The 21,528-nt window shown below is 46.3% G+C and overlaps 1 protein-coding gene across 1 annotated transcript in view; it reads right to left on the minus strand.

Annotated features, from left to right (window-relative positions):
* Positions 1 to 21,528, minus strand: part of ODAD2 (outer dynein arm docking complex subunit 2) — a 195,767-nt gene that overhangs the window by 15,472 nt on the left and 158,767 nt on the right. Inside the window, exon 18 of the mRNA XM_073677585.1 lies at positions 666 to 854. Coding sequence (XP_073533686.1) covers positions 666 to 854 — 189 coding nt within the window. The remainder of the gene's footprint in view (positions 1 to 665; positions 855 to 21,528) is intronic.

Consider the following 21,528-nt stretch of genomic DNA (forward strand, 5'->3'; position numbering starts at 1 on the left):
TGACCTACAGCTTGAAGAAATCCTTTTATTAATGTCTATATATTGACATTAGCTCCAAGATCTAACCCTTTATTGGGTGATCAGAGTCCTGATGGAGAGGTGGTTCTTCATCAGGTAAATAAGACTTTCTGATAAGTGGCATTGGATAGTAAAAGAAAAAGTTTGAGTATTTCTCTACAACATAAATAAGACAGAAATCATGACTACATTCAGTGTTTTAATTATTATGCAATGTCTTATTTGTATACCTCTGGCTATAAGTTGCTCAGCCATAACAATGCACTACATTCATGGAAAAAAAATTGTGGTTTGGAGAGGTAATAGAATTAAAATTTCTGATTTATCAGCAATTCTTTGAATATACAGTATTTTTATATTTTATGAGTTGTAATCTCAAAGATTTAAATCACTCTTCCAAGTATTACAATTGGTGCCCAGGACACGTCATTCTCGGGATTCCTTATTTTCATTGCAAATGTAGCTTAATTATAGAATAATGTATTAGAAATTTCCTACATTTCTGGATATTTCACATAGTTGGACTAGTGTCTTCCTTATACAATGATCCAGGACCCCTCCTGCTATAATAATATAAGTAGATTTTAAGAAAATCCAAATGGTTTCATGAGAACGTTGCTGATTGATCTAGTTTTTTATTCACATACCGTGTTTGCCAGGGCAGACAGCAATAGAACCACGCCGTGATCGGTTATGACTGCCAAATTCTCCTCATCTTTGGCTATGTTGGTGATGGCCGCGCAGACACTCGCCAGCACTTCTTTATTTTCAGACTTCAACAAGTTCACAATCAGTTCCAAGCCACCAACAAATGAACGAACCATTTCACCAGCGTCCTAAAATAAGAGTAGTGTTTATCAGGATTCCAATATTATATTAATATAATTAGGCTACATAAAGGGGGAATCCAAGTGTCTATGGTCATAGAACCTAATAGAGTCATTAGTAAAAGGATTTTGAAAGTCATCACATTACAAGTACAAGCAGAAAAAAAAAATCAATAAGGATTTCAATCATATCTGGGATTTTTAGCCTAAAAAATGGTTTAATGTCGTTATCAAGCTAGACAGATCTAACACTATTCATATAAATGATTTTTTTCTAGTGTATATTGATTTATAATGTGATCACTGATACTTGAGGGTGGATCTATAGTTTAGAAACCTGGCCAAGGTGATAGGCCCGAGAAAAAAAGAGCATGCATGTCCTGTTGAGTTTCAATGGGTGATAATGCATGCAATGAAGCCTTCCTCGAACTCGAGTTCAGGAGGAGTGGTGTTAAAATGGTGGTGTTAAAATGCTAATACTCTTGGCCACAACGGACTAGAGCACCAAATGGTCACACAAACAAAGACATCGAAAAACTGGAGCAAGTTCAGAGAAGAGCTACCAGGATGGTGAGCGGATTGCAAACTATGTCCTACAAGGAACGGTTAAAGGATCTGGGAATGTTTAGCTTGCAAAAAAGAAGGCTAAGATGAGACTTAATAGCTGTCTACAAATATCTGAAGGGCTGTCACAGTGTAGAGGGATCATCCTTATTCTCATTTGAACATTGAAACACAACAAGCAATGTAATGAAACTGAAAGGGAGACGATACAGACTAGATATTCGAAAAAACTTTTTGACTGTGAGGGTGATCAACGAGTGGATCAGGCGGCCACGAGAGGTGGTGAGTTCTCCTTCAATGGACGTCTTCAAACAGAGGATGGACAGACATCTGTCGGAGATGGTTTAGTGAATCCTGCATTGAGCAGGGGGTTGGACCAGATGACCCTGGAGGTCCCCTCCAACTCTAACATTCTAGGATTATATGGTCTTTGGGTAATCATGCTGGGATGCAGCAAAATAAACATTTGAAGTTTTGGGGTGCGGTTCAAAAGACCAAAGCATAAACAAATAGTAGCACCTCCCTGCCAGATTGGCTAAGACCAATCACCACCAGCACATGTCTGCGGCATTGACTGCTTTTGGCACATATAAGCCAAGACTTTAACCAAATCATGCCACTGACCAAAAGCTGCACCTATTAGTGTCTGATGTTGGTTAGTATTTTTTTGAAACAGTGGAATGTTTGTCCATGAACTGTGTCCATTATTTCAGCTTATTCCCTTTCATTGGATTAGGTCTGAGTTGTAAAACCCTATGCAATTCATGGACAAGATGGGTGCTATTACTAACAAAGTAAACAAAACCTTTTTCCTTTAAAGGAAATCAGTCACCAGATTTATGCTGCCCGAACAATGGGCAGCATGAATCAGATATTGGCTGCGCAATTGTAGCCAGGCATATATATAAAAAAAACATACTTTGAAAAGCCGAATGGGGACTGCATGTCTCAGCTGACAAGCCCAAGCAGGGCAGGAAGAAGATCAGCCTCGGACTAGTCAGCTGATAGTACCTGGTTGGCCATTCAAAGTGTGTTTCCTTTAAAACACAGGAGCAGTTCACATTAAAACATGCCTGGCTATAATTGTACAGCCAATATCTTATTCATGATGCCCTTTGTTGGGTCAGCATGAATCTGATGACAAGTTCCTTTTAAAAAGAGTCTGTTAGCACGAAATGACTGTTCAAACCAAGCACATGTGTTCGGTGTACCCATGGAATGGTCGAATAGTTCAGTGCACCTTCCCACATGCTTGTTTTCCATATATCTCTGTAAAGCCAGAGCTCTCATTAAAGAGGTTATCCAGGACTATATTCATTTTTTACTTTGGGCCTAAGAACTAGCAGGTAGGGAGTTCCTAACTACCTGCTTGTTGTTCCCGGTGCCAATTTCGGCCAGCACAGAGTGGTCACAGACCGCTTCTTACGGTGATCCCGCGGCTTACGACGACGTTACATCGACACAGCAGCGGTTTATATTCCGCTCTACTCTGTTGAAGGTACGTGGCTGCTGAGGTCATGCTGATTGTCATAACTGTGGCAAGCCAGCTATCAATCAGCATGATGTCGGCAGTCACGCCCTGTCGACAGAGCAGCCCGGAAGAAGAAGAGCCGCTCGGTTGAGGTGGAGCATCTGAATCACTGCCAGGAGAGGTCAATGACCACTCTGGATAGAACAGGCAGGTACTTGCTAACTAGTTACTGCCTGTTATTTTTTTACTATGAGCCAAAAAACTAAGTTAATCCTGGATAACCCCTTCAGGGAAGAGGGAGGCAGAGATACAGTATATGGAAAACAAGCAGGTGGGAAGGTGAACTGCTTGGCCATGCCATGGGTGCACCGAGAGCCTATGCTAGGTTTGAATAGTCATTTCGTGCTGACAGACTTCTTTTTTAATCCAGCTTTGGCAATCCCTCACTAAATGCCTGGAAAGACTACATCTTGTACTTGTTGTATTATTGTACTGTATGTACTGTGAGCATTTTCCCTATGGAGTGAAACAAAATCAATTCCAAACAGCATTGATGTTTGCATAAACCATGTGCTTCTGGGAACATAAAAACTATATACACACAACCTAATGATATTCTGGAGAATAATAATGTGGTAATATCAAAGCATATTTAGAATTGTGCAGAAATAAATGTCTTGTTACACATTCCATTTAGACATAACAAAGGCCATTACAGTATTCTGGTTGGGAACACTCATTTATTACTATAAACGAGCTGGTTTTATTTCTGAATGGCAATAATCTAAGACAGCTCTTCAAATGTCTTAAACAGATTAGAGGGTTTACATTTTCCAAATTAGATTTTGTTTGTAATGGCTAATTTTGCCACAGACTTGGTACAGAAATCTACTTAAGAACTTGTCCTAATTGGGTTATTATCAGCATATTTTTCCACTAAACTTACATGTGGGATTCTTAAACATTGTTTTATTTAGAGTGTTATCACCACCATCTAGAATTACATTTTTTGGGTCTGGATCTGAGGAACATTTCAAAACGAATCATGTTCTCTTGGGTGTTATGTTCCAGAACGTTCATGTTTCTGAGTGAATTAAGGCTCCCGGTCATTGGTTTTTATTTTCAACAACTGCATATTCTGAAAAACGCAACCTTGTGTAATTGATAATGTGCCCGACGGGTCTACAACTCTGTACTGCGGATTGTACATTCTTACGTTACTTATTCTCAGTTTATTGTCTAGGATTTTTTTCTTCTATTGGTCACAGAATGTATAAAGGTGTTCACCGGGACACATAGGACAACTATGTCACTCCATCTGGCCAGTAAAACTTCATATTTGATAAAATGAGATTTCCAATTCCGGGTTTCACATGGCTGCCCATAAAAGTTAAAACATTCAGAAGATATTTCCCTGTAAATCCAAGTTCAATGTCCTTAAGTGGCATCCTGACCTACCATCTATCTATTCATGGAAAATGAATTTACTTCATGACATTTTTGAGCAAAGAAACAACCAAAAACATATAGGTTAAGTATATTATTATTATGTGTATTTTTTGAGGTCTCGACCCATAACAATATATTGGTTGTGAGGGTACTATAGCTGTGCCCTGACAAAAAATTTAGAATAAACTATGCATGAGGAGTAACGTTATTTCTGGCCATTATATGACTTATAGCCTGCATTTTGCACCAGTTTTCCTTTCTGCAAGCTGCCTCTTTAATGTTCAGTTGTCTCTGAGCTAGAGGGTGGACACTAACTGCTATAATGTCACCCATACCCAGCACACACAGACATGAGGGATTCCTGCTTTCCTATTTCTATGTAGCACATCTTCAGAAAAAGCACCATGGAGGACATTATTCAGGTGTACTGAGCTGTATGGCTGTGAATCCAGCTCTGGGGGAAGAGACACTAGAAAGAAGCCGCATCACTATCTGTTTGTATCTGTACCTCCCTCCAAAGACTTCAATAGCCAGTTGCAATCGGATCCCTTAGCTGGAAGCCTGTCTTGTTTTGGCCAAAACAGATTTTAGTACTTTTTAAGACTAAATGATGTGTTCACGCGGATGGGGAGAGAAGTGGCTCATAAGTGGAGAAAGAAGTGTATTTCTCTGTCAAAATATATCACAAGGTTTTTACATTCCCCTATATTAGTGATTAATGCAGTTTGTTCAAAAGATAGTAACAATAGAATATGACCCATTTTTGCATCCAATTTTGTACAGTTTGAAAATGAATGTCCATCTTTACGGTGCTTCACAGAACCAGAATTTCTGATGTTTAATAGCCAACATCATTTTCTAGTGCAGAAAGATTAATGACACCCCAAAAAAGCATTCAGTTGAAATAGCCCTCTTCTTCTGGTGTTGAGGACTCATTGAGGTCTGTTTCATATCCACTGTGAAAAATATTGAAGATATAATCCCATGTCAATCATTGTGCCCTGTTTGGCGGGGGATTATAGAGGTTTACAATGTACAGCTGTAATCGGACAAGAATAAGAAGGGAGGGGGCTGAGGGGCAGTGAGTGACAAAACCCCCATCTTCTGCTGTGGAGCTTCTACAGGAAGACCCCCTGTGGACCCCAGCCATGCGGCATGTCCTTTGAGTCAGACAAGTATAATTCAATACCGAGTTATGGGAATATGATACATCCCAGCAATACAACAAATAGATTTTTGGAATCACACGAACAGGAGGAATGTCACCCTGGCTTCCAGCACAGTCTAGTGCTTAGGGATGAGGAGATACACGGCACAGCCTTTCGGAAACCACTAGGGCTACTGTGTTTGGTATCCTCGCATAGCAGGGGCCTGGCTGGATCCGATGACACCAGAATTGTCTCCCTAGGACCATCCATTAAGGAAGTATAGCCCATTTTAGCTTTCTGAGTTTTTAACTGAGAGAGACCAGGGGTGGAGATTTAGGTCCAGTCAGGGGGCAGGAAGGGGAGTGACCCAGAGGGGTTAAGAGCTCCAGCAGCCCTAGCTCAGTGTATTTTCCCTGGGAGGTCGTGACAACACATCGTGTGGGAGAAGTCCAGCAACAAAGGGGACCACAAGCCTCCCATGTGGCAGCCCCTCCCCCGCAAGCCCGGCCTTCCATATGACTGGCAACTGACTCTTACTATCTGCTTATGTCTTTTGTACCACTACTACAGTGTTTGCATCTTTTACCATTATGCATGTATAACCCTTATGTATATAGTGTATTGTCTAGTGTGCCCTAAAGGTGATTAAATATATAAGTTAATCTTGGGCTGCTCTTTTATCTTGATCCACAAATCCTCACGTCCATTGTTCGGTCCAACAAACACACTACCGGGGCTAGTTCCTGGCCCGATATAATCCCCCGATCCGTTAGCGGGAATTATATTTAATAGGAACTGGTGGCAGCCCTACCAGGCCGACAAGGTTATGCTTCACTGGGGCTAGTGAAGGGGCCTCTCAGCCTGTCAGAGGTGTGAGCGAGTGTGGTGTCACCTTAGTGACTGAGTGGGCCACCTCTTCTCACTGCCTTCCTGTACCCATGTGGACAGGGGGAGTCTGTGTAGAACCATACCAATCTGACTTTATGCGTCCCCAAGGGGGTGCGGAACGTCACGTTGGTGCAAAGGGCAGATCCATATCACGTGATCCGTCTGACGTAATCGTGACATCAGGCGGGTGGAGAGGTGTGGATCCTTCACATGTGGTGGCAGCGGTGGGATTCTGCGGAGTCCCTCTGGTGTGATTTGTCACAAGTGGTAGCAGCAGTGGGATTCTGCGGGATCCCTCTGGTGGCATTCATCACATCCACTTTTGGTGTGGATCTATTGGTCCCAGAATTGATATTGTAGCATGTAATCAGAGCAAGCATAGTGCAGGAAATGAAGACCAAATAGCAAAAAGCTGTTCTCTCATCATTGGGAACTAATTTGCTCCCCCCTAGTAGACATCATGACGCTGCATCACTTCTCACGGACAAGTCATGGGTCGGGATAGTCAAGGAGTCCGAGGTCAAAAGCCAGGATGGTACTTCATAAACAGAAGGAAAAGACAAAGGCGTAGTGCAGTAACGGTTCAAGGTCAAAATACCAGGAAGATAGCGGATCATAAGAAAGGGGTTAAACAGACGGATGGTCAGAACGAGGTCCAAGGTCAGGCAACGAAAGATCAACAAACAGAACACAAGGCACAGAGAGACAAACCACACAAAAGCTGAATGTATATCTGGCAGAGGTCTGGGACTAACAGCCCAATTAAGTAGCTGGGCAATCACCTGGGACAATGAACACATCGAGACAGCCAGCACCTCCGAGTGTCAGATTGGCTGGCTCAGCTGAAGATCAAAAGACTGACAGCTTAGCACGTTCCTGCACCAAACTGGACAGTGAGCTGTCAATCAAAGTACTGACAGCTTCAGCATGCCCCTGTACCAGATTGGACGGCTGAGCCATCAGTAACTGCATCCCAGACGCAATGAGGGGTGGAATCGTGACAGATATATGAGAAAGATGCAATAGTGCTAACAGAGAATATCAAGTATTTTTTAGCATTTAGTCTAATGGTCAAAAAGGCCCAAAGGAGACTAAGAGCATTTTAGATTAACTTTATATATGTCTAAATTCATTTGATTTTTTACATCCAATTACAGCTAAATTATTCTGTAATTATAATATGCCTTGTGGGGTAGCTTCAAGCAGACAAAAGCTTGACCAACCAGGTTGAGTAGAAAATCAGTCATGGAGATTAGGTTTGCTTCAGCAGTAGGTAGTTGTAGGTAGTTGTCACTGACAGCATCCAGCTCCATCTTTCCCTGCAAAAGTGGTCAGAGACTACCGCAATTTTAGCACTCCAGCTCCGAAGAGGGAACACGGAGCGACTGTGCCAAAATGACAAGTGTTGACATAGACAATTGTGTAGACTGCAGTTGTAAAAATCACAAGTTGGATAATCATCGACCATTGTAGAGTAGACTCGTAAGACATAACATTTTTTACAAAATCAAGTATTTTTAATTCTCTGGTTATAGTTTCAGGGCTCATTTTTCCCTAAAAATCAAGAATTGTTCAAAAATGTCAAAAATACATTTTTAGAAAAGCAGAGGCAGTTGAAAATAATCACAGCTGACAAGCAGAATTCTATCTTCATCTATGCCAAAATCACTTCATATCCAAAACCAGACTGAAAAAATTATGCCATAAAAAATGTTTGTCCTGACGATCCAAGATTTGCATGTTCTGATACAAAACCCGTAATTTAATTCCGTCAAGCTTCCAAAATTTCTCCTTCATTTATAGAACACCGGGAGGGATTATTCTGCTGTTATCGTTATGAACTATGTCTTTATTGTCATTGTGAGCTCTGCTTACTCTACATACTCAAAGTTTAATTACCGTATATGTTTTTGCACCCATTATTATCTGTGCATATTCATTCACTCATTGATAAACATCTTGTAATTCGGTATCGTTGTACAACTATTAAAGGGAATCTGACAGCAGGTTTTTGCTATGGAATCTGAGAACAGCATAATGTGGGGGCAGAGAGCCTGATTCCAGCGATGTGTCACCTATTAGGCTGTGTGTTGTAGTTTCAATATAATCAGTGTTTTATCAGCAGGACATTATCACTGCAGAACTAGATCTCAAGTGTAGGGCAGTCAGGCTAATCTGCGTAACCCCACCCCCACCCACCACTGATTGGCAGCTTGCTGGCAATGCACAGTGTACACAGGAAGCATCCAATCAGGGGTGTGGGCGGGGTTATACAGAGCTCAGCATTCTGAACATGGCTACATCTTCAGCAGAGAAAACATGGCTTCTATCAAAATTGCACTAAGCAGTCCAGTAAGGGAGACATCGCTGGAATCTGGGTCTCTACCCCTACATCATGCTGTTCTCAGATTCCATAGCAAAAATATCTGCTGACAGATTCCCTTCAAATGGACTGTTTGGAAAAAATTAAAAGGGACATGAAAAAATTAAAGCCCATCACAGGTTATCTGGCTTCTTGGACTAGCGATCAGTAGTCATGTTAACACTTTTGCTATAGCACTCCCACAGGATAAATTAAGCATTACAAGATGTCACTTACAATCACTGAGTTGTCCAAGTAATGCACACGTTACGCCGTCTTAGTGTGACGGGAATGTACTCTCTTTCTAGCTCAGTTAGGCTACAATGAGGGATTCCTTCTATTTCAAAGGCTAAGAATGCCCTAATAGAGTATGTGACAATGGTTTATCCAAAATACTCAAATATGTTTTACATTTTTAAGAAACACTAAAGTACTTTTTATATGTTTGTCTAAAATATCTCCTTTAAAGGGCTATACTTGTTGGTTGTCTGTGAGACCTTCTTTGTGATCTCTACTTAAAGGGGTTGTCCACAACTAGGACAACCTCTTCTTAAACTAAATGTTCGGCCCAGATAAAATAAAAAAACCTATACCCACCTCCCATGCTGGCTCCGTTCCAGCGGTGTCAGCACTTGTGGTCCCGGGCTGTGATGTCGGACGCCCAATCCGCACTGGAATTACTATCTCTGCCTTCGGACAAACTGAACATGAAGAGGAAGTCCAGAATCGGCTGCAGCCCTGTCTTCCGCTTCATGCTCAGTTTGTCCGAAGGCAGAGATAGTAATGCCAGTGCTGATTGGGCGCTGGGAATCACGTGTCATTCCACCGCATCACAGCCCCAGGACCGCGAGTGTCGACACCACTGGAACGGAGCCGGCACGGGAGGTGAGTATAGGTGTTTTTATTTTATCGGGGCAGAACATTTTGTTTAAGAAGGGGTTGTCCTCGTAATAGAAAGCCCCTTTAATGGCCTTGGTTCTGTCTTGTTTGTCTACTTTGTTTTTCTTTGGTTCCCAGGGTTTCTGGTCAGCAGCCATGGAATACTGACTTGGCCACTGCACCAAGGTTGTGCCAATCAATTCGCTAACGCCAACTATGATCCAACAGATTTACTATAATTTAAGTCAGATGTAGATTTCAAATTCTGGTTCATGGACAGCCAAGAATGCAGCAACTTAAATAATTTGGTGGATCTATTTCTACTGCACATTGGTGTTAGACTGGGGTATAAAAAGTAATTCTCAGTAAGTCTTCTCCAATGACTACATTTCAGAACCAGACAAAAAGTTGTTGGAGGCCAGGAGCCAAAAAGGTTTGGTGGGTGCTCTATCTCAGAGACCATGACTCCAATCAAACCTAATAGGGGTTTGACGCATATAGGAGTGGTAGCCATGAAAGTTTTACAATGCAATGAGCCCTCTGAATAACTGCTGTCACTAGGCCTAGTGTATAGGCCTAATGGATAAGCCATCAATGACTGCATCGGTAGAAGAAGTCCTCCTCTACTATTCATTGCAAATAAACTTACTCTTAGGAGCAATTACCCTTTACTAGCATCATGTTCCCTCTAAGTTCAATGTTTTATATTTTATTTCTGGAAGATGTAGAATCAGATATAATGTAATAACTCAGGAATTTATCCCTGGGAATAACATGACAGACTCTGGTACATGTTGAACTGAAGAAGTCTTAGATTTCTTGCTCGTAAATTTCTCAAGGTTTTAGATATACCAATTTCTTCATCCTCTACAATTCATAATGTGTTCATCTTCTTTATGTCTTTCTTTAAAGGCATGAACAAGGGATCGGCATGGCAAGATTTTATTTTCCCAGGAGAACAAGCAATAGATGATTTCTTTATTTGGGACTGTCATACATTCTTTCACAAAGGCTTGAAGGTGTTCATTGTCACAATGTAAATTTTGGTCAGGCTTCTCCGGTTTCTCTGTTTATTACCTCGACTACTTCAAGGTACATTTTTATTTTATTCTTTTCGCTGGTGTTACATGACAATTTTATACAGCTAAATTTTCCTTGTACATTATTTTAACTTCCATTAGATTACAAACTTTTACCATGTAAAATCGTTTCTTAAGAAAACATCTTACAAAGACTGACTATGTCGCTGCTCTAAATCAAAGTCACAATCATATTCTATGAGCATACCGTAAAGGTTGAGTGCTCAACAGCTGTTCTTTGTGGGTGGCAATATCTTTAAACCAAAGTTTTTGGAAATTTCTTCTTAAATTTCTACTCGCTGCTTTTGCAGGATAAATACAGTTTGTCTACCTATACTAGTCAAAAACCTAAATAGTTCAGTGCAAAGTCCAAAACTTTTCAGAACTTATTGTTAAGTTTCTATTAGAATTTGTGGGAACTCATTAAATACAGAGGAAAACAATTCACCAGAAATACAGCAAACAAAAAAGTTGCACAACTTGGATATGTGACGAGTAGTGTTGAGCATTCCGATACTGAAATATCGGGTATCGGCCGATATTCGCGGTATCGGAATTCCGATACTTAGTTCCGATACTTTTAGAATATCGGATACCGGAATCGGAAGTTCCCATAATGCAATGAGCCAGTTTCATTTTATTCAGCCAATGAGGATCCTAAGAAGTGTGGGCACATCCTGTTAGGCATGTAGGCATGTTAACTAATGGCATGGCTGTGATTGGCTGCTGAAATGATGTCATGATGCACTATAAAAGCCGCCGCCGCCATTTTGAGCTCACTCTGCTGTGAATTCAGTTAGGGATAGGATGCTGTTGTTCTGAGGGACAGTTTTAGCTACCTATTTGCTCTATTCTGCTTTACCCAAGCTACTTTATAAACCGCTGTGTCTTGCAGCGCTAGTGCACAGTTCTCTGTGCTGTTCACCGCTGTCTGCAAGGTCTCTGTGTGTGAGTGCAGCTCACGCTGTAGTGTGTGCTTCAGCCACGTCTGGTTGTAGTGTGCTCAGCATGCGTCACTGCCTCATACATTGTCCTTTTTTGCTAATTGCAAATTTTTCCTGATTTCTCCTATTAGTGTGGTGGTTCCATCCGTATCCAGCTACATTGGTTCCAAACACACTATATAGGAGTAGATAGAGAAGTTTTATTTTGTCTTACAGCGCTAGTGCACAGTGCTCTGCATCTGCACTGTTCACGGCTGTCTGCAAGGTCTTTGTGTGTGAGTGCAGCTCACGCTGTAGTGTGTGCTTCAGCCACGTCTGGTTGTAGTGCGCTCAGCGTGCGTCACTGCCTCATACATTGTCCTTTTTTGCTAATTGATCATTTTTCCTGATTTCTCCTATTAGTGTGGTGGTTCCATCCGTATACAGCTACATTGGTTCCAAACACACTATATAGGAGTAGAGGAGCCTTTCTGCAACCTTGTGCCCTGCAGCCCCAGCCAGATTAGTATTAGCCTATTTTTTGTAGCCTCATCTATTGCATTATAGGTTACCTTCCTGCATTGTAATAGCTACAAAAAGTTTGTGATACTATCGGTATTACATGTTTGGGCACATCCAGTGTCTTTTTGTGACAAAAAAACCCTAAATAAAGTTCACCAAACACTCCACTTTACAGTTGTGTAGGCCATATTAGCTCATATTAAAGTCTAGTCCACACTTTATAAAATTAGTGTTTCTTATACCTGTTAGCAGCTGTTCAGGAATAAGCACACTAAGCCCTTAGTACTTTTCTGCCTATCTTTATCAGTCTACCAAGATGAAGAAGGCAGGGAGTAAGGCATGTGGTCGTGGTCGTGGGCGTGGAGTTTCTGCAGGGAGAGGACGTGAGGATTCTGTGCCTGCAGGGAGAGGATGTGGGGATTCTGTGCCTGCTGCAGGCACCAGTGACTCAGCATCCCCCAGTTTTACCAGGGAACAGTCCATTATGCGCAGCTTTGTAGGAGCTAGCCGTACCCCACTGCTGCGGGAGGACCAAATTGAAGCCGTTGTCGGATGGATGGCAGCTAACGCATCGACTTCAATTAGTTCCAGATCCTCTCAGGTCCTGAGCACTGAAGAGCACCCATCTGTCTCTTCACCACCTGCCAAATTGCCCAGGCAGTCAGAGAGCCCTGGACAGGAGCCATCTCTACTTCTGTTCTCTGAATCTCTTGGCTTGGAAAGAGGGGGCCAGCCAAGCAGAATTCGAGAATTTGAAGAAGAGGTAGTATGCAGTGATGCGCAACCATTTTGTCTCTTTGAATCTGAAGAGGCGGGTGGGCCAGTGCCTATGGTCAGCAGCACACCTCAGTACGCATCTGATGATGAGACTCAGGTGCCACTTTCTGGTGCATACTGTGCTGTCGAGACTACCCAGGAGAAGCAGTTGTTTGAAGAGGGTGGTGTAAATGATGAGGTCCTTGATCCATCATGGCATGAGGGACAGGAAGATGGTGGGAGCAGCTCTGAGGAAGAGATTCCCCGAACGGCCCAAAAAGGAGGGAGAGGGAGGGGGCAGACTTGGTTGCCTGTAGGCTCCACTTCGGCACCCATTAGGAGCATGGCTCTTCCAAAAACCAAAGCGGGCGCTCCCAAGACTTGCAGTGCCTGGTCCTTTTTTGACACAGTTGCAGATGACATTTGCTTTGTCAAATGCAAGCTGTGTAAATCAGAAGGTGAAAAGAGGGAAAAGTGTCAGCAACCTCAATACCACAAATATGTGGAAACATGTGCGGACCAAGCACGTGGTGGAGTTACAAAGACACACTGAAGACCTAGGCCAACCTACAGCTCCACCTACCACCTCAGCTCGTGTTGTAGCCTCTTCCTCCAGCTCACACACAGCTGGTTCGGCTTCCTCACAGGATCGCCATGGAAGAATCTCTGGCACTGTTGTACAGAAACACAGTGTCATTCCACCCACAGCACCACGTTCCCTGTCATCCTCACACTCCCAGGCCAGTCTACAGCCATCGTTAGCACAGGCATGGTAGAAAAGGCGCCCATACTCGGCAAACCACCCCCGAGCACAGGCTCTGAATGCTGGCATTGCAAAACTACTGGCCCTTGAAATGCTATCATTCAGGCTGGTGGAGACTGACACCTTCCGTAACTTTATGGCATTGTCAGTCCCACAATACAACGTGCCCAGCCGCTTTTATTTCAGCAGGCAAGCCGTCCCTGCCCTGCAACAGCATGTGGAGGGAAAAATTAAACATGCGCTACAAAACGCCGTCAGTACCAAGGTCCACCTGACCACCGATGCGTGGACCAGTAAGCATGGACAGTGACGATACCTTTCCCTCACAGCCCATTGGGTAAATGTTGTGGAGCCGGGTACAGATCTTGAGAGTGGCACTGTACGTGTTCTGCCAACTCCAAGGATTGCAGGAATCCAGTCTGTACACATTGACTCCTCCTCATACTCCAGTTCCTCTGAATCAGCGCTACAGGAGCCATCACGGTCTACCTCCACATCGACCCGTGAACGGTTACCTGTTATGATGACCGATATGAGCACAGCCGTGGCCAAACGTCAACAGGCCGTGTTAAAATTAATTTCTTTGGGGAATCGAAGCCACAAAGGGCAGGAGCTCTGGAATGCCATCAAGCAGCAGAGCGACGTGTGGTTTGTGCCAGCGAATCTCCAGCCAGGCATGGTAGTGTGTGACAATGGCCGAAATCTGGTGGCAGCTCTGGGCCTAGGCAACCTCACTCACATCCCATGTCTGGCACATGTGCTCAACTTGGTCATGCAGAGTATTTTGAGGGACTATCCGGATCTTGATGCACTGCTGCACAAGGTCGGCATAGAGTGCGCTCACTTGCGTGGTTCCAGCAACGCAAGATCGCGCATTGCAGATCTGCAGCGCCGATTACGTCTTCCGGAACATCGCATCATATGTGACCTACCCACCAGGTGGAATTCAACGTTACATATGTTGGAGAGGTTGTGTGAGCAGCAGGCAGCAGTAATGGAGTACCAGCTGCAGCAGGCGCAAACAAGTCGCAGTGCGCGCCGTTCACACTTCACCACCACTGAGTGGGCCTCTATGAAGGACATTTGCCACGTTTTGCGTGCCTTCGATTATTCCACACGGATGGTTAGTGCAGATGATGCACTAGTCAGCATGACTATCCCCCTTATCTGCCTGCTTGAAAAAACACTGCAAGCACTAAGGGAGGAGGTTTTGGAAGAGGTGGAGGATGAGGAGTCACAAATGCCACCTGCTTCTATACAGTCTGCGCAACGTGGTTGCTCACAAAGGCCTAGGCAGGGGACACTTTGTGAGGAGGATGAGAAGGAGTCAATGGAGGAGGAAGACATCTGTCCAGAGGAGGGAGGTACACAATGTTCTAGTAGTCAGTATCTAGAGAGAGGGTGGGGTGATGCAGAGCAGGCAGAGATCACGCCTCAAGCAGGGGACAGCGTTTCTTGGCCAGTTGGCAGTCTGCAGCACATGGTTGATTTCATGCTGCAGTGCCTGAGAAACGACCGCCGCATCGCCCACATTCTCAACACGGCTAATTATTGGGTGTCCACCCTCCTAGATCCTCGCTACCGCGACAACTTACAAAGCCTCATAACACCGTTGAATCGGGAGCGTAAAATGCGGGAATACCAAGACGCACTGGTGCATTCCATCATGTTCTCCATTCCAACCGAGAGCAGTGCTGCTAGTGCTTTACAAAGCAGCTCAGTGCGTCGAGGTAGTGGAGGAAGCTCTGCACAAAGAGGGAGCAGAAGCAGCGCCTCAGCACAAGGCAAGACCAGTATGGCCCAAATGTGGCAAAGTTTTGTGTCGCCGCCACAAAACTCTACATCATCACAGACAGCTCCAGTCAGCAGGAGGCAACGTTTCCATCAGATGGTGACAGATAACATGTCTTGCCCTCTCAGTGTACTCCCAGACAGCTCTTCCCCCTTCAAGTTTGGGTCTCTAAGCTGGATACATGGCCAGAGCTTAGCCAGTATGCATTGGAGGTGCTGGCTTGCCCTGCTGCTAGTGAATTATCGGAACGCGTCTTTAGTGCCGCAGGTTGTGTACTAACAGACCGTCGCATGCGCCTATCCTCCGATAACGTTGACCGGCTTACTTTTCTGAAAATGAACAAGGCCTGGATCTCGCATGAATTTGCCAGTCCTCTTCCAGAATAAATAATTGGTTGGCAACAGTATCCAGGTCTCCTGTTGTGTTCATGTTTCTACCACCTGAACTGTAATCCCTTAGCTCCAACACCGCCAGTTGCTGCTCAGAAGTGCCGTCTGCACAGTCAACACTTGCTGCCGTGTTATTGGGGTTCAGTAACGTCAGCTGATCCCCAGCTGTGTGTCTGGCAAATTCTCCTGCTCTGTCCACATTCTCACTACTACTACAGATTTAAAACTTGCTCCAATTACACCTCTGGCTCCTCTCTGCTTTCAGTATTATTCCTGAGCTCCAACACCGCCATTTGCTGCTCAGAAGTGCCGTCTGCACAGTCAACACTTGCTGCCGTGTTATTGGGGTTCAGTAACGTCAGCTGATCCCCTGCTGTGTGTCCGGCAAATTCTCCTGCTCTGTCCACATCCACTGTACTACAGATTTAAAACTTGCTCCAATTACACCTCTGGTTCCTCTCTGTTTTCAGTATTATCCCTGAGCTCCAACACCGCCAGTTGCTGCTCAGAAGTGCCGTTGGCACAGTCAACACTTGCTCCAGTGTTATTGGGGTTCAGTAACGTCAGCTGATCCCCTGCTGTGTGTCCGGCAAATTCTCCTGCTCTGTCCACATCCACTGTACTACAGATTTAAAACTTGCTCCAATTAGACCTCTGCCTCCTCTCTGTTTTCAGTATTATCCCTGAGCTCCAACACCACCATTTGCTGCTCAGAAGTGCGGTCTGCACAGTCAACACTTGCTGCCGTGTTATTGGGGTTCAGTAACGTCAGCTGATCCCCAGCTGTGTGTCCGGCAAATTCTCCTGCTCTGTCCACATTCTCACTACTACTACAGATTTAAAACTTGCTCCAATTACACCTCTGGCTCCTATCTGTTTTTAGTATTATTCCTGAGCTCCAACACCGCCAGTTGCTGCTCAGAAGTGCCGTCTGCACAGTCAACACTTGCTGCCGTGTTATTGGGGTTCAGTAACGTCAGCTGATCCCCTGCTGTGTGTCCGGCAAATTCTCCTGCTCTGTCCACATCCACTGTACTACAGATTTAAAACTTGCTACAATTACACCTCTGGCTCCTCTCTGTTTTCAGTATTATCCCTGAGCTCCAACACCGCCAGTTGCTGCTCAGAAGTGCTGTCTGCACAGTCAACACTTGCTGCCGTGTTATTGGGGTTCAGTAACGTCAGCTGATCCCCTGCTGTGTGTCCAGCAAATTCTCCTGCTCTGTCCACATCCACTCTACTACTAATTTAAAACTTGCTCCAATTACACCTCTGGCTCCTCTGTTTTCAGTATTTACTCTGAGCTCCAAAACCGCCAGTTGCTGCTCAGAAGTGCCGTCTGCACAGTCAACGCTTGGTCCAGTGTTATTGGGGTTCATTAACGTCAGCTGATCCCCTGCTGTGTGTCCGGCAAATTCTCCTGCTCTGTCCACATCCACTGTACTACAGATTTAAAACTTGCTCCAATTACACCTCTGGCTCCTCTCTGCTTTCAGTATTATCCCTGAGCTCCAACACCGCCAGTTGCTGCTCAGAAGTGCCGTCTGCACAGTCAACACTTGCTGCCGTGTTATTGGGGTTCAGTAACGTCAGCTGATCCCCAGCTGTGTGTCCGGCAAATTCTCCTGCTCTGTCCACATTCTCACTACTACTACAGATTTAAAACTTGCTCAAATTACACCTCTGGCTCCTCTCTGTTTTCAGTATTATTCCTGATCTCCAACACCGCCAGTTGCTGCTCAGAAGTGCTGTCTGCACAGTCACCACTTGCTGCCGTGTTATTGGGGTTCAGTAACGTCAGCTGATCCCCTGCTGTGTGTCCGGCAAATTCTCCTGCTCTGTCCACATCCACTGTACTACAGATTTAAAACTTGCTCCAATTACACCTCTGGTTCCTCTCTATTTTCAGTATTATCCCTGAGCTCCAACACCGCCAGTTGCTGCTCAGAAGTGCCATCTGCACAGTCAACACTTGCTCCAGTGTTATTGGGGTTCAGTAACGTCAGCTGATCCCCTGCTGTGTGTCCGGCAAATTCTCCTGCTCTGTCCACATCCATTGTACTACAGATTTAAAACTTGCTCCAATTACACCTCTGGTTCCTCTCTATTTTCAGTATTATCCCTGAGCTCCAACACCGCCAGTTGCTGCTCAGAAGTGCCATCTGCACAGTCAACACTTGCTCCAGTGTTATTGGGGTTCAGTAACGTCAGCTGATCCCCTGCTGTGTGTCCGGCAAATTCTCCTGCTCTGTCCACATCCACTGTACTACAGATTTAAAACTTGCTCCAATTTCACCTCTGGCTCCTCTCTGTTTTCAGTATTATCCCTGAGCTCCAACACCGCCAGTTGCTGCTCAGAAGTGCCGTCTGCACAGTCAACACTTGCTGCCGTGTTATTGGGGTTCAGTAACGTCAGCTGATCCCCAGCTGTGTGTCCGGCAAATTCTCTTGCTCTGTCCACATTCTCACTACTATTACAGATTTAAAACTTGCTCCAATTACACCTCTGGCTCCTCTCTGTTTTCAGTATTATTCCTGAGCTCCAACACCGCCAGTTGCTGCTCAGAAGTGCTGTCTGCACAGTCAACACTTGCTGCCGTGTTATTGGGGTTCAGTAACATCAGCTGATCCCCTGCTGTGTGTCCGGTGAATTCTCCTGCTCTGTCCACATTCTCACTACTACTACAGATTTAAAACTTGCTCCAATTACACCTCTGGCTCCTCTCTGTTTTTAGTATTATTCCAGAGCTCCAACACCGCTGTAGCGCCGGCGTCCCTGCCCTCTGCTAGGCAGGGACGCTGTTCCCCTCACCTCCCTGCTCCGTGCCCGGCATCCTCCTCCCGCTCTGCTGGCAGCGCGCGCTCCTTCCCGGCCACTGTGCTTAGGGCGCGCGCGCGCGCTCTCCCTCCCTCTTAAAGGGGCCGCGCGCCGTCCTAAGGAGTCCCCGGCCAATGGCCGGAGGACTTCACCATATATAAGGCACCTCCTCCAAAATGGAGGTGCCCGAGCAATGTTGTTGCACTGTTCACTACTCTGCTTCAGCCCTCAGGTCCCGTTGCCAGTTACCTGCCAGATACCTGCCAGATTCCTGCCAGCCTGCTGTCTTATTCCTGCCTGATATTCCGCTACCTGCCTGCTAGCCTGAGGTCCGACGGTCTGCCTTACAACTCCTGTCAGTCTGTCTAAGGACCAGCTTGCCCGCTCACCTAGGAGCGCACTTCAGCTACCTGCCTGCTTGCCTGAGGTCCGACGGTCTGCCTTCCAACTCCTGTCAGTCTGTCTATGGACCAGCTTGCCCGCTCACCTGGGAGCGCTCATCTGCTACCTGCCTGCTAGCCTACCTGGAGGCTCCGCCGTCACGTGCTGTGACCACCTGCCTGTCCAGTGACTCCTGTCCGCTCACCTGGGAGCACTCATCTGCTGCCTGTCCATTAGCCTACCTGGAGGCCCTGCCGTCACGTGCTGTGACCACCCGCTTATCCAGAGACTCTCGCCCGCTCATCTGGGAGCGCTCATCTGCCGCCTGTCTGTTGGTCTTCCTGGAGGCTCCGCCGTCACATGCTGTGACCACCCGTTTATCCAGAGACTCTCGCCTGCTCACCTGGGAGCTCAAGTCTACCATCAGCCGCCACAGGTCGTACCAACCCTTTACCCAGAGACTGCCCCGGTCACTTGCCGTGACCATCTGCCCGTTCTTCCAGAGACTGTCCCGGTCACTTGCCGTGATCATCTGCCCGTTCACCCAGAGACTGCCCCAGTCACTTGCCGTGATCTCCTGCCCGTTCTTCCAGAGACTGTCCCGGTCACCTGCTGTGACTGCCTGCCTGGTCGCCACCCGCTCCCTTACAAGGACCGCCCCCTTGTATAGTAGCTCAGAGGTTCCGCCTCCCAGACCCGTTACAGTTTGCTCGGGCCATGGAACCCGGTGGCACCCAAGCTCCCTCGCTCTCGGACCTCTGTCATGAACTGTCCCGTCAGAGGTCCCAACAGGAGTCCATCCTGGGTCACCTGCGGAATGTCAATTCTCGCCTGGACACTCTGACTGCTCCACCAGCAACCACCGCCAGTGCCATGACTCGCAACCCGGCAGCTCCGCTGCCCACCAATACCATGGTATCCTACCCCGGACCCCGGCTTTCTGCACCTCCTCGCTTCGGAGGCGACTCCGCCCAGGCTCGGGGCTTCATTAATCAGTGCACCCTGCACTTTGAACTATTGTCCCACCAGTTTAACTCCGACCGGGCCAAAATTGCCTTCATCATGTCCCATCTCACCGGGGAGGCCCTGGCCTGGCTAAATCCTCTATGGGAGAGAGGAGACCCCCTGGTGTCCGACTTGCCTGCCTTCCTCACGGCTTTCCGGAAAGTCTTCGACGAACCCGGACGGAAGACCTCATCCGCATCATCTCTGCTACGCCTCCGTCAGGGAAGTCTCACCGTGGGCCAATATGCCATATGGTTCCGTACCCTTGCCTCGGAGCTGGCCTGGGATAACGACGCTCTGGTATCCGTCTTCTGGGAGGGTCTGTCCGGCCGTATTAAAGATGAACTTGCCGGTCGGGACGTTCCTACCACTCTCGATGACCTAATAACTCTTGCCACCCGGATTGACCTACGGTTCCAGGAGCGTGCCAAAGAGGTCACCCGTGAGAGGAGGTTTCCACGTCTAGCTCCTACTTTTCAGAGACCCGTCACTCCCTCCGTCTCTCCCCAGGTACACTCTCCTGAGCCTATGCAGGTCGACCAGACCAAGATGGTCAAAACCCGTCAGGACTTACGCCGTGCCGAGGGGAGCTGCTTCTACTGTGGCAGTAAGGAGCACCGGATCCGTGCCTGCCCAGAGAGGTCGGGAAACGCCTGTGTCTAGGTTCGCTCAGAGAGGTCGACCTAGACAAGAATAAATCCTCTCCATCTCTGCTGCTGTCAGTTTCAATCGTCTGCGGGGAGAACCGTTATTTCGAACTAGCCCAACTGGACTCTGGAGCAGCCGGGAATCTTATTTCACAGTCCCTGGTAGAGAAATACCGCATCCCCACCAAACCTCTGGCTATACCCTTGTCTGTTGCTGCCGTGGATGGGGGTCTCTTACCACGCCCCATCCAACTCATCACCGAATCCATTACTCTGCAGGTGGGAATGCTGCATTCTGAGAGTATCTCCTTTCATGTTCTGCCTGGACTCTCTCACGCCCTCCTGCTAGGTCTACCTTGGCTCCAGAGACATGCACCCGTGCTTGACTGGCAGACCGGAGAAGTCCTTCGCTGGGGACAGGACTGCCATAAGACCTGTCTGGTTCCCGTCCATCCCGTCCGTCCTTCTCCTACCCCAGCTAATCTACCTGGACTTCCGATTCCTTATTGGTCTTATGCTGATGTCTTTAATAAAAAGGAAGCAGAGACACTACCCCCTCATAGACCATACGACTGCCCTATCGACTTGTTACCCGGTACTACTCCTCCCCGTGGGCGTATTTATCCATTATCCGCTGCTGAGACCCGGTCGATGTCCGAATATATTGAGGAGAATCTGGCCAGGGGATTCATCCGGAAATCTACCTCCCCGGCGGGAGCAGGCTTCTTCTTCGTAAAAAAGAAGGACAGCTCTCTCCGTCCCTGTATAGACTATAGAGGCCTTAACCAGATCACGGTGAAGAATAAGTACCCCCTTCCGCTCATTCCGGAGTTATTTGATCGTCTGA

The sequence above is a fragment of the Phyllobates terribilis genome, unplaced genomic scaffold (genome assembly GCF_046119375.1).
Source record: "Phyllobates terribilis strain yellow unplaced genomic scaffold, ASM4611937v1 Scaffold_4__5_contigs__length_816908805, whole genome shotgun sequence".
NCBI lineage: Eukaryota > Metazoa > Chordata > Amphibia > Anura > Dendrobatidae > Phyllobates > Phyllobates terribilis.